Source organism: Danio rerio, chromosome 3 (assembly GCF_049306965.1).
Source record: "Danio rerio strain Tuebingen ecotype United States chromosome 3, GRCz12tu, whole genome shotgun sequence".
Classification (NCBI taxonomy): Eukaryota; Metazoa; Chordata; class Actinopteri; order Cypriniformes; family Danionidae; genus Danio; species Danio rerio.
Genome location: NC_133178.1, coordinates 48,175,158 through 48,188,100, shown reverse-complemented (window position 1 = coordinate 48,188,100; position 12,943 = coordinate 48,175,158). Strand labels below are relative to the sequence as shown.

The following is a 12,943-nucleotide window of genomic DNA, read 5'->3' as shown; positions in this document are numbered from 1 at the left end:
GTTTTTTTTCTTTTTTTTCATATTATATAAAATACACAGCAAATTCTGGTCTTTGGAATAAACTCCCTGGGAGTCAAAATCAACTCAATCTGAGTGTACATGCGTGACCATCAAATGTACTCCCATTCAGAGTTAAAATCACTCTGCTTTTGGAGTTGAATTTTAACACATTTTTTTGAGTTAGATTATAACACTTTCTGGAGTTAAAATTGTAATCCTACAGAGAGTACTTTTACATTTGGGTATAATATAAACTCCTTACCAATGTTAAAATGTAACACTTTTTAGAGTTAAAGTGTACTTCAAACAATATATATATATATATATATATATATATATATATATATATATATATATATATATATATATATATATATATATATATATATATATATATATATATATATATATATGAAAATGACTGAACTGATGCAATACTCTTTACTTACTGCTTTTATTCATGCAAATCCACACATTAGATTTAGAATTTCCATCGATGTACACACTTTGAAATTAATTGTCATCAAAGCATTAAATCTAACAGCAAAACATTTACAATTAATATATGTTAGCAGCTAGTGCCAACTAAAACCAATGGCCTAGTAAAATTGCATGAGACAATCAACACATTACATTATATAAAATTAACTTCACAGGAATCAGAAGCAGCAAAAAAATATCTTGTCATACTCCTTAATCACAGTCAACTCTGCTGGCTTTGAAGTTAGAATTTGCTCGATTTTCTGAAACGAAGAAAAAAAAAAGTATTTAGAAAGATAACCAAAATTAATATTTTTTTAACAAAAAAAACTTAATCTAATAACTGTGTTTATACTATTTTTTTACTTTAAAATGCATTCATTTTGTAACGTTATTTTGTAATGTTTACGGTATAATATCTATGTATATGGAAGTTTAAAAAAAACTTACATTTTTTGGACACTGCCCATTAAAGGTTGAATAATTTGAGATCCAGAATCACTGCTGCTCAAACTGCTTGACAAAGACAATGTATCTGTCAGACTTGGGGAGGAGGGCACTTCAACAGCCCCTTGCTGCAGGACAGTCAAATCTGATGAAAAAACAACAACAACACGTGTCAGCAAATGGTTCTGAAATGCACACTTTCACTCTGAGTCATGAGACCAACTTTCAAAATCTATAAAAATGTTCTTAAATATCTACCATCATTAGTGTGGATGACATGTTTCTTTGGTTGTTGCAAGTTCTTGAAATACATCCTCATCCACCTCTATGCCATGGTCATCTGTGACTTTCGATGCTGTATCCTCTGGTATCACAAACTTGTGCTGGACTACAACATAACAACAATGTATAATTTATCAAATAAATTTTAAAATGACTGTTATTATTATTATTATTATTATTATATATTTTTAAAAATACTCTTTGTTACACTAAAACTCACCCGCACTGAAAAAAATCCAAGAAACAATCTTCTTCCAGTTTAATATATTTTTTCTTGCCTCCAAATTGCACTTTTATCAGCATCGTGGCCTGAAATAAAAAAGATAAATGTTATTTAACAACTTATGTTAGTGTGATTGAAAATGTAATATAAATATAGCTAAAAACAGCATACTCTCACGGTCACGACTAAATCATGATACAATCCAAAACATTTCATGAGCAATATTACACATATTAAATCTTACAGACATAAAGCTCTATTGCTGGATAAAAGATAATGACATTACCTCGTTGTGTAAGTTAGCCTATTTGAAATGTGAACAGCAGGTTTCTCCATCTGATCAAGTAGGCCTACCACTTCTTTTTGACAGCAGAACACACATTTTTAGAAACACAGGGGAAGAAAAGATTATTAGCTAGTGTTAGCTTGTTCACATCCACAACATTTTTTTAAAAACTGCACAAAACAGCCACATTGGAAAAGCTAACATGCTATGCTAAGTTAGCCACATGCAGTCACTAGCCTCACAGTACAAAATGAAACAGCTACACCAAAACACACTTCTGCTACAAAACATCCAACATTTAGAAAAAGCTTTTAGAATTGTATAACAATGCACTTTTACCTACCTCACAACGAAGAACATAACTCCAGTTCTCATGTGCTGCTCGGCAGAGTTGTGTAATGGCGGACTTTATCAAAAAATTTAACTCCAGTAAGGAGTTAAAGCACGTTTCTGAACACCAGAGAATGAACTCCAGAATACAACACAGCAAGGGGTATCCCATAACACAAAATTGTGTTAAAGTTTAAAAATAAACTCAAAAAAATTAACTCTTTCACACTTTTTTGCCTAACTCCTAATTTTTCAACTCCAGAAATTTGCTGTGTATAAACGATTAATAATATATAAAAAATGTTTACTGTTTTTGTCATTTTTGTAACATTACATAAAATATATTATTAATAACAAAAATAAAGAATTTGACTGGTTTTGTCATTTTTGCCATATTATATAAAATATATATTATTAATAATACAAATGGACATTTGGGCTGATTTTATCATTTTTAGTCATACTATATAAAATATATTATTAATAATAATAAAATAAACATTTGACTGTTTTTGTCATAATATGCAGTTGAAGTCAGAACTTTTTTCTTTCTTTTTAAAATATTTCTCAAATGATGTTTAACAGAGCATGGAAATTTTCACAGTGTGTCTGATAATGTTTTTTTCTCCTGGAGTAAGTTTTATTTGTTTTATTTCAGCTAGAATAAAAGCAGTTTTACATTTTTTAAAAACCATTTTAAGGTCAAAATTATTAGGCCCTTTTATATATTTTTTCAGATAGTCTATAGAACAAACCATGCTATACAATAACTTGCCTAATTACCCTAACCTGCCTAGTTAACCTAATTAAGCCTTTAAATGTCACTTTAAGCTGTATAGAAGTGTCTTCAAAAACAGTTAGTCAAATGTCATCATTCATTCATTCATTTTCTTTTCAGCTTAGTCCCTTTATTAATCTGGGGTCGCCACAGCGGAATAAACCGCCAACTTATCCAGCACATATTTTACACATCTCTGGGAAACATCCATACACAACTGCCAATTTAGCCTACCCAATTCACCGCATGTCTGTGGACTGTTTGGGAAACCAGAACACAGAGGAAACTCACACGAAGCAGGGAGAACATGCAAACTCCACACAGAAATACCAACTAACCTAGCCGAAGCTCGAACCAGCGACCTTCTTGCTGTGAGGAGACAGCACTACCTACTGCACCACTGTGTCACCCTTTACTGTCATCATGGCAAAGATAAAATAAATCAGTTATTAGAAATGAGTTATTAAAACTATTATGTTTAGAAATGTGCTGAAATAATCTTCTCATCGTTAAACAGAAATAAGGGAAAAAAATAAGCATGGGGGCTGATAATCAAGGGGCTTATAATTCTGACTTCAACTGCATATAAAAATATATAATTAATAATAATAAAAATAAGCATTTTGACTAGTTTTGTTATGTCTGGTCATATTTCACATAAGCTTCAAGCTGACATAGTTTTTTTTTTTAATTCTCACATTTAAAAACACTACATGGATTTAGTAAACACTGTGTTTTGATAAATACTTTAGTAAAATACTTGAATTAAAATATTTAGGTCATTGGTACACTGAAAAAAAATTCATTAGATTAATCCTTTGTACAGGAACTGCTTGCAAACTATTTATGTATATGCTGAAAAAGCAGCTTAAACAATAAGCTGGTTAGCTGGTTTTAGCTGGTCGACCAGCCTAATTTTAGAGGGTTTTTGGCCATTTCCAGCCTGGTCTTAGCTGGTCAGGCTGCTAAATGACCAGCTAAAACCAGCTTGGCCAGCATGATTTAAGATGGACATTGAGCTGGCTTTGCCTGGTCTCATGGCTGGCCAGGCTGGTTTTAGCATGGTCATCTCCCAGCCTGACCAGCTCAGACCAGACTGCAAAAGTCAAAAAAATAAAAAATCAAATAAATCCTAAAACCAGTCGGCCAGCTAAAACCAGCAATAGGAATAAACTTAGCTATATTTAACTTAATTTGTTAGTTTTAAATTCAGCCCATTTAGTAAACAAACATTTAGTAAATCTAAATAATATTTTTCCCCAGTGTAATTCTAAAGTTGTTGTTGAAAAATAACAACTATTGTAAGATGTAATTTATATTTTATGATTTAAAAAGCAAATAACCAATAAAGTAAACAATACCAAGTTGTAACATACAACAGAGTATATTATACTACAACACACCACATTTCTGTATCTAAAGCATACTAACGTATTTATTACAGTTTATGCTGTATTTATTACCAAAGATATTATACAGCCTACTGCTATATAGTTTTGTTTGGTTATTTACATGTGGGTTGAGCTTTGATTGACATGTTACTTTAAAAAAGAAAGACAGAAAAAAAGAGCACAGATTAAGTGCGTGCGTGCACATCTCATGCATTACAACAATGCAGCAGTCCAAATTACCGCAGGTGGATGGATTATAAATGAACTCGCCCATCCCTGAAACGGCACATACAGAAGACATGCTTCAATCAATGCAGGACAGTGGGTGAAATCATGCACTGCAGCAATAACTGGCAACTGTTACGGCTGATGTGAAACAGCTGGTGTCAGCAGCGGAGATGTCTGCGTGTCTCGTGTCAATGCTTGGAGAGCTCAGGGAGGCACCAGTTGCTCCGCCGCCGCTGTTTTAGTGGACCATCCACGTCTCCGTTACTGAGTGATGCGCACACTTTATAACACCTGAAACGATCACGGCGGAGGAATAAACGGTGCGAGTGTTTTAGTTTCTGGTCCGCGTTGCTCTCGGGTGCTGCTCACTATGGTGGAGCTGGAGAAGGAGGTGCTGCCGCTGCCACCGCGGTACCGATTCCGAGACCTGTTGCTCGGGGACTGGCAGACGGACGACAGGTAGAGCAACTTCAACTCCTCAGCTGTTGTTACATGCGTGCTTTAGCAATGCCACGCGCTTCCAGCTTAAAGAAAGTGCGCACTGCATTATATGAGTATTGGGAATATTAGTGCGTATTAGCATTAGTATGCGCGTGAGTGTTGAATTAATAGTAATGCGCTGTTAGAACGTGCATACTAAACATTGAGATTTAGAAAAAGAGAATGTGTGCATATTAGTAATTCTACGATAGTGTCATCATTAGGGAATTAGTGATATTAGTACCTAATTAACAGTTTGAGTATCATTGCATAATAGGCAGTGCACTAAATATACAGTTTCTGTATTTTTGTTGACCTGCCCTCCCTGTGGAATTAATTTACAGTCTCACTTCTTTGACTTCATCAGACATTTTGCATACAGCAAAGGCACTATTAGTATTATTTTCAATGTAAAAAATTACAATGAGTACTAGTGAGAAACAGTATTTCCAGTTTGCTTTAGAAATGGCTATAATGTAAGCACATTAGACCCCATTGGGGTATTAGTAGGCAACTAGATAGGCTGCTTCTATAGGTACTATTATTTAAACGTATTCAATAGTTTTAGTAAAACTATGATAAGTGTTTAAGTATCAGTTTAAATATTATGAGTATACTTAACAATATTATGTCTTAACCATATTGTCCACTAAGCAAAAGAAAGCTTCTGTTTATGTTGACCTGCCCTCGCTGTGTATTTATGCAGTCTAGTCTCACTTGTTTTTGACTTCAACAGCCATTTTACACACAGTTAAATCACTATTATGTTATAACATATTATTATTATTTAAAGGCTTAAAATATACATACACACAAACACACAAGCACACACACACGCACACACACACACACACACACACACACACACGCACACACACACACACACACACACACACACACACATATATATATATATATATATATATATATATATATATATATATATATGTATACACACAGTGTGTTTTCCAGTGTTAGAAGTGGCTACAATGTGAGCACATTAGTTCATATCACTACAGTGTACTACATTAGTGTTATTATAGCTTACTGGGGTATTGGTAGGCAACTTGATGGGCTGCATCTGGTTTTAGTAAAACCTATTTTATAGTATTAGTTTTAGTATTCTTATGATGATCATTTTGGTATCGGATTAAGTATTATGAGTATATTGAACAATATAACATAGTCTAGTTAGCTCTTAAGCAGTGTCCACCATATTGTCAATATTATCAGTTAATAGTAAAAGTGTAAACATTAATACGAGTAATTACAAATAATGCTGTAATATTATGACAGTCTACCTTCTGGTGGCCACAGATGCTATTTAGCTGGGCAGCGCACTAGGTTTTCAGACACAATCTGTACATTTATCTTGCAATGTATTCATACTTTAATTCTTATAAAAACAACTGCTAAATTACAGCCATTTAGCTAAATTCAATGTATTAGCATTATAATAGTAGGGATACTTGTAGGCATTTAATTAAATATATTAAGTACTAGAATTTGTCTTGGACATAGTGATATGTGTGTGTGTGTGTATGAACAACATATAGTATCCTTATTAGTGCAGGGCCATTTGTAACCAACTATTACTGGTTTTAAAAATACTCTATATGCTATTACTATGATCCCTCAAGGGGCACCTATGGTGCAAAATCTACTTTTAAAGCTGTTTGGACAGACATGTGTGTTGGGATAGTGTATAGATCGTCATATTGGGGTGATATAAACAAATCCAGTCTTTTTTTTTTTTTTTTTCAATTTAACAACATAAAAAGGTGGACCAATTGGATCGGTTCTGAGATCGACCGCAACTTGACACAGGAGTGCGGTCCCCCCGCCCACCAATATTGATTGACATGTGCGCTGTCACGTTTTAATGCAAGAAAACAGGTCCATTTGCAGCAATGAACAATACAAAGGGGTTTATTGACAGAATAAGGCGCAAGTAGACACAAAGGCGGATAAGGCAACAACACAAGGAAGCCAGTGGTAGTGACAAGATAGTACTAAAATGAACAGCCAGCCAGGAGTAGGAGCAATAGTGGTCAAAACCAGATCTAGATCCTGGAGCAAGCCACGTAAACTCCAGACTGTCAGACCAGGGAGGTCAGGACACAGAATATGACTGTAATATTAATAATTTACAATAAGAAACTAAAACTGAAATAAAATAAAATCTAAATACTAGAAGACAGAAAGACTTTAGCAATCTGATAAAACAAAACTGAAATAAAGACTTCTAGAATCCTAAAGAGAGTAATTAAACACAGCAAACAACTACTAATAATTATCTACTAAGAAGAATGGGACTGACAGAAAAACGGAAAAGTGGCTCTAAGGGTAAAAGTAAAGTAAAGATTAGAACACAAAATTAAGTAAACACTAGAAACAACGAAAGAAAGTAATAGCTAGAAACAAACAATAAATAGACAAGCGAACTAGAACAGGCAAGACCAAAAGCTTAGTACAGATGCAAGGCAAGGATACAAGACAAGCTCACATGGAACGAATCAGCAAAGAAATGAGAACACAGCACATTATATAAAACAAAGCACACGAGAGACAGGTGAACACAATCAGGATAACAAGGTCTAAATAAGAGGGCGGGGTAACTGAAAGCAAGGAGGAAAGACAAGAGCAGCACATGGTCAACACAAATTAAGATTTTGCAATGTAAATAAGCACAGGACAAACAAGCAAACATTAAACACTGACAGGACAGACAAGACTGTCAGGTCTGGACCATGACATGCGCATTACCATATCCTCAGTTTGTTGTTACATGTTTGCCTTTTTTAGGGTGTGAGTCAAAGCGATGTCACCAAAGAAAAACCCTTGCTTTATTTTTAGATGCAAGGCTCATTAGGCTCAACACAAGATCAACATTCATCACATGATCGCTTTCATCTGCGCTATTGTTTGTAACTTTTGGTGAGTTTGCAAACGTGTACTTTTCATTGCGTCTTCCTTGAACTTCAGCCATTTGTATTTTCTGCGATCACAGAAGCTCCCTGTCATCTTAACTAGATGCAGCTGGAAAATGTGAGTGCGTTGCCTTATGCAGGTTGCACACAAGAAGCGCCGCTCGGAGACGCACAGCGTCACGCCATGCAGCACCATGCATTTTAGAATTCCAAACATAGGTTTCTATTAGGGTACACAGAATGGTGCCCTAATAGGTGCTAACAGGGTAAAATAGATGCTCTTTAACTGCTTCTAGTTCTGATTTTAATGTTAGGATGAACTTCGTTATTAGCAGTGGTGTATGAACGTACAAGGTACAAATACTCAAATTACTGTAATTGACTATTGTCTTCTTAGGAATTGTACTGTATGAAGTAGATTTAGAAGTGTCTACTTTCACTTGAGTACATTTTTTTATGCTGTACTTTTCTTTTATCCACTGTTTTCTTTCAACCTGCACTCTCAGAAAAAATGGTACAATGTACAATGGGGTTTTGTGCTCGTGCATGTTGCGCTCAGTTTCACGTTCATTCGGATGTACAAAAGAATATGCGTGAGATTCGGCGTAGGCAGTGTTTCATACATCTGAATTTTTTTCTGTGTACGCACATTTACAGCTTTGTGCGTACGCAATGTTTTAGTATGATTTCCACGCAAGTCGTCGTACATGAAGCCCCAGGGCTCTGCTGTGGGTTGGTGGGCGGGACTCTCGCTCGGTCCCTTAATGTCCACCAGGACTCCCACATTTAGCATTGTTACCGGCTCACACGCCTGGTCAGATGGCTGGTTGAGCTCCTCCTGCTCGGTGGTGTTCCGCTCTGTCAATGATGTCGATGTCAATGGCTCACACACTGGGGGTGGCTCTCCATCTGCGGTGGGTTCTTGCGCACACTCCATGAAGATGGGAGTTGGGCTGGTTACTGGGTCAGGTGTGGCACTGACGTCGAACGATGATCGGTTCCTCACCAGAATACCGGATGACGAATGACTAAACACAGGGACTATAAATACTATGGGGATGATGAGACTGATTATACACAGGGGATGAACACAGGTGACACGGATGAACATAATGACTTGGTGGAAATGGAAACAAAGGAACGCATGGTGAAGGTCACATGTTGAAAACAATCATAATTGGAAGACAGGATGTGACAATACCAAAGAAGTTACAAACCCTTTTCACTGGGGCAGTACCTTTTTTGGTACAGATTTCTACCTTAAAGGGCACCTACGATACCCCTTTTTCCAGATTTAATATAAGTTTTTTTGTGTCTCCAGAATGTGTCTGTAAAGTTTCAACTCAAAACACCAATCAGATTTTTCATTATAACTTTTATAAGATTCTATTTTATAGCTTTAATCAGCAGGTAGTGGTTTCTGTGTACTGTGCCTTTAAGGCTAGTCCTTCACGCCCACCGTTTCCACGTGCCTGTCAGTGTGCCGCGCTCAGCTGCACCAGACAACAGACAAACAATCAGACATGATGAAAGAAGATCTCACGTAACGCTTGTGAGAAATACTACAGTAAGAACTTTACCAATGATAATGTAATGCATTTGTTGTGGAGCTGCAATGATGAGTCACACACAATGTTGTTGCAAAGTTCACGCACACACACAGATACACACACACACAGCGTGGACACGCACACACACAGGCGTTTAGCTTTGCACTCTTTTTGCACGCAAATGTGACAGGACACATGTTACTATCCACTGCTGTATGGACATCTGTTTTGTTAATGTGCAAAATAAACCTGATTTATCGTCCACAAACCGGGATTGAATCGTCTTGCTTTATAATTGTTCTGACATGCGGCTGTGTTGATGAAGTAAAGCTGAAGTAAATTGCTGTAATTCATTACACACATGCACTGTTTTGAAAGATTTTAAACATGTAAAACTCATTCTTGATCACATTTGATGATGATTGATGATCCTAGCAAACTGAACAGACCTTTTATACCTGGTTGCTTTGCGCACGTCCTGACTTCGGAGACATGTTAACATGCAGCTGACTTTTTACCATATGTGCCCTTTAAGACAACGAAACTAATTTGTACCATTGCAGTTTGTATCTTTAAGAACATGATTTGTACCATGGAAAACCAAAATGTAGCTTTGGATTTTAAAACTTGTAGATACAATATTGTACCTACATCAAAGTTACAAATATGATCTATGAAGGTACCACTACAGTAACAAGACACTTTATACCTTAATGTCAAATGTGTTCCTTTAAGAACTATTTAAAGGCATTTTACTATATTCAAAATGTGTCGATTTATTTTCAGTAAATATAAAACATCAAATATATTTTTAATTTTTGTGTAAATGCACCCTTTCCATTTTCCAAAGAAAAAAAAAAATACTTTAACATAAATCTTTAGATCTACTTTTTCCTAAACATTTTACAACACTTTTCACAAGAATGTTACAAAAATATATTCTCCCATGTACAATATAACATAATAATGTACAATTCTCCTATTTTTTCTCAATTTTTACACAATACCATTGTAATCATTTAAAAGTTCATTTAATTTACTTAATTTTAAAATAGAAATATACTTTTGCTAAAGTATTGTAATGAGATACATACAGGGTTTGATTAGTTTTATAATAATAAAATGTCTGCATGAACACTTTGCATATGCAGGACTTTTGCCATGTGTAAAGAAAATGACAAAAGGTGCGGATATCAATAATGAAAATGCATCAGAAGATGCCTAACAAATGTTTATTAAAATGCCTTAAAAGTTTAGTTTACAGAACCTATAGTATTGTTTTACCATTTGTTTTGTTTTATAGAACTTAATAATTCATGTTTATGAGTTTCTTTAAACATTTATTTTTAAATGATGATTCTTGTTTCAATATGGTAATTATTCATAAATCACTTTGCCTTTCCAGTAAAATTTATTTTCATAGGTATTGTAATAAAGAAGGAGTTGTCCAACACCTATGTAACTTTTTTTAATGAGAACCATCGTGTACCTTTATTTCAATTGTACCATTAAATGTACAGAACAGTAACATAAGAGGTCTTTTCTGCACCATATATGATACAACTTTTACAAAGGTACAAAAATGTTCCTTATGGAACATTATTTGTACCACCGTGTAGCTTTTTTTCTGAGAGTGTGCATGTTTGTTTTTAAATGTTTATTATTATTATTATTATTATTATTATTATTATTATTATTATTATTATTTTATCTATGATGATTGGCTAAGTTGAATACTCAGCCCAGTGATTGCTATCCAATCAAACCATGCTTAGACAATTTTGTTAATACAGACTTACAAGACATGGGTGCTTTATGAATTCCACAAATATGTACAATGTGGAAGCATTAAAAGTGTCCAAAAAATCGCAAATGGCCTCAAATAATGACTAAATGAACTACAGAATGTTATATTTACAAACACATTCACAAACTTGATTGGTCTGTGCTGCAAGTTTGCTTATAGCTTGTTAGCCAGAGTTCAAAGTGCTATTAATAACCTCTTATATATCAGGTGAGTAATTAATAACATCATTTACATCTAATTCTTCTCAGTAATAACATAAACACAAGGAAAAAGGCTGAAGTGAGAAAACAGGTGTTTAGAAAGCATCTGATCATATACTTATATGTACTGACTATTAGCTCTGCAATTCACTTTCATTATGATGGCAGATGGGCTGAAACTGTTATGATAGTTTGATTATGAATTATAATTGAGGCTATTAAACTTATTGTAAAATGCGGAAGTGCGCTCATCTTTGTGATTGTTTTAGAACTTCCAATTCATTTTTCTATAGGTGAAATAAGCAGGAATTATAAACAACACTACCTGCTTTACAAACACATGTGTCCATGACTATACAGACAAAGCAGAAAAATATATAATGAGAAAATATCAATTTGCCACTTCAAGCAGCATAACAAGCTGTTTTTAAAGTCTAAAAATGAATGGAAGCCAATGAGAATGGAAGTCTCGAGTCAAAGAGATTCAAATGGCTGCACCCGCTCGTATGCAAAGAATAAGGTCAATAGACTATGTAGATCTGGCTATGTGCGATTTAATGACATTACAGATCCAAATAGCTTTGTATTTACTTGAACATTATAAGCATTTGTTCAGTGTGTTATAGAACAGAGGCTCTTGAAAGTGTAAACATCACAACCTTTTCATTTTTCCAGACACATACGTCCTTCACAAAAAGTCAGTCTACAGGCTTTCAGGGACAGAGTAGGGGAAGATCTTGCCTTTTAAGTGTTTAGACAATTGATCAGTTCATAAAATGCTTGCTCCTTTAATCATCTCATGATGCTCACAAATGCTGTCTAGCTAGGTTGTAAGATGTGTTTAGTCTAGAGTGGTTTGCAGTCTAGTCACATTTTGAGCTCTTTGAATGTAACAGTCGATTTACAGACAGCAAAAACAGAAGAAGATGAGCTGAAAGAAAGTGTGTCTGTGTATGCTTGTGTAAATCGAACATCTAATGAATTTGATTTTTTTGTCTTGTGTACTTCCTGCAGGATTGAATTGAATATGCAAACTAGGCATATGGTAAATCCACAGCATAAAATAAATCTTAAGCGTGTTCGCAATTATGTCAATAGAACTGTAATATCATGGGGTATTGCATCATCTTAATGTGCGCAGGAGCTAAAAATGCCATTTAGCCAGACAGAGGAACATAAAATCTGCATTTTATGCTTGACACTCCGTTGCTAGGTGAAGACTGAGGACCAAAACACTTTAGTCCTTTCGAAAGATAAGAACGAGTTTTCTCCTCGCTTCTGGTCTTCCCGAGTGGGCGTTTAAAACGCACTAATTGGCGAGTGTTCGCTAGAAAGGGGGGTTAAAAGTAGGTGACATGTCTTTGTGAATGGTGCGGCTACCTCAGGTGATGCTTCTTCATATGAAACAGCCTTCATTTGCCAGTTTCAAAGAGATCTCATTACTGAAATCATATCTAATCACTTTCACTTACCAGGGATTGATTATGCTATTTGCGTGCGGAGGAGGCTTCACGCTCTCCCTGTGGATGTG

General features: G+C 35.0%; 1 protein-coding gene and 1 long non-coding RNA gene across 4 annotated transcripts in view; one reads left to right on the top strand and one right to left on the bottom strand.

Annotated features, from left to right (window-relative positions):
* Positions 1-435: 435 nt before the first annotated feature.
* On the bottom strand, positions 436-2,324 carry LOC101883904 (uncharacterized). Of its 2 annotated transcripts, none has more exons than XR_223330.6 (6): positions 2,062-2,324; positions 1,719-1,791; positions 1,430-1,518; positions 1,186-1,315; positions 931-1,072; positions 436-743 (listed from the first exon to the last, which is right to left on the bottom strand). It is a non-coding gene; the product is annotated as an uncharacterized lncRNA (long non-coding RNA). The 2 variants fall into 2 exon arrangements; XR_001798028.4 differs by having other exon boundaries at positions 1,719-1,788.
* Positions 2,325-4,503: 2,179 nt separating this feature from the next.
* kcnt2b (potassium sodium-activated channel subfamily T member 2b) overlaps positions 4,504-12,943 on the top strand; it is a 187,664-nt gene continuing 179,224 nt past the window's right edge. For both annotated transcript variants that reach the window (XM_009299766.5, XM_068219406.2), the window contains exon 1: positions 4,504-4,904. In XM_009299766.5, coding sequence (XP_009298041.1) covers positions 4,816-4,904 — 89 coding nt within the window. In that variant the 5' untranslated portion in view covers positions 4,504-4,815. The remainder of the gene's footprint in view (positions 4,905-12,943) is intronic.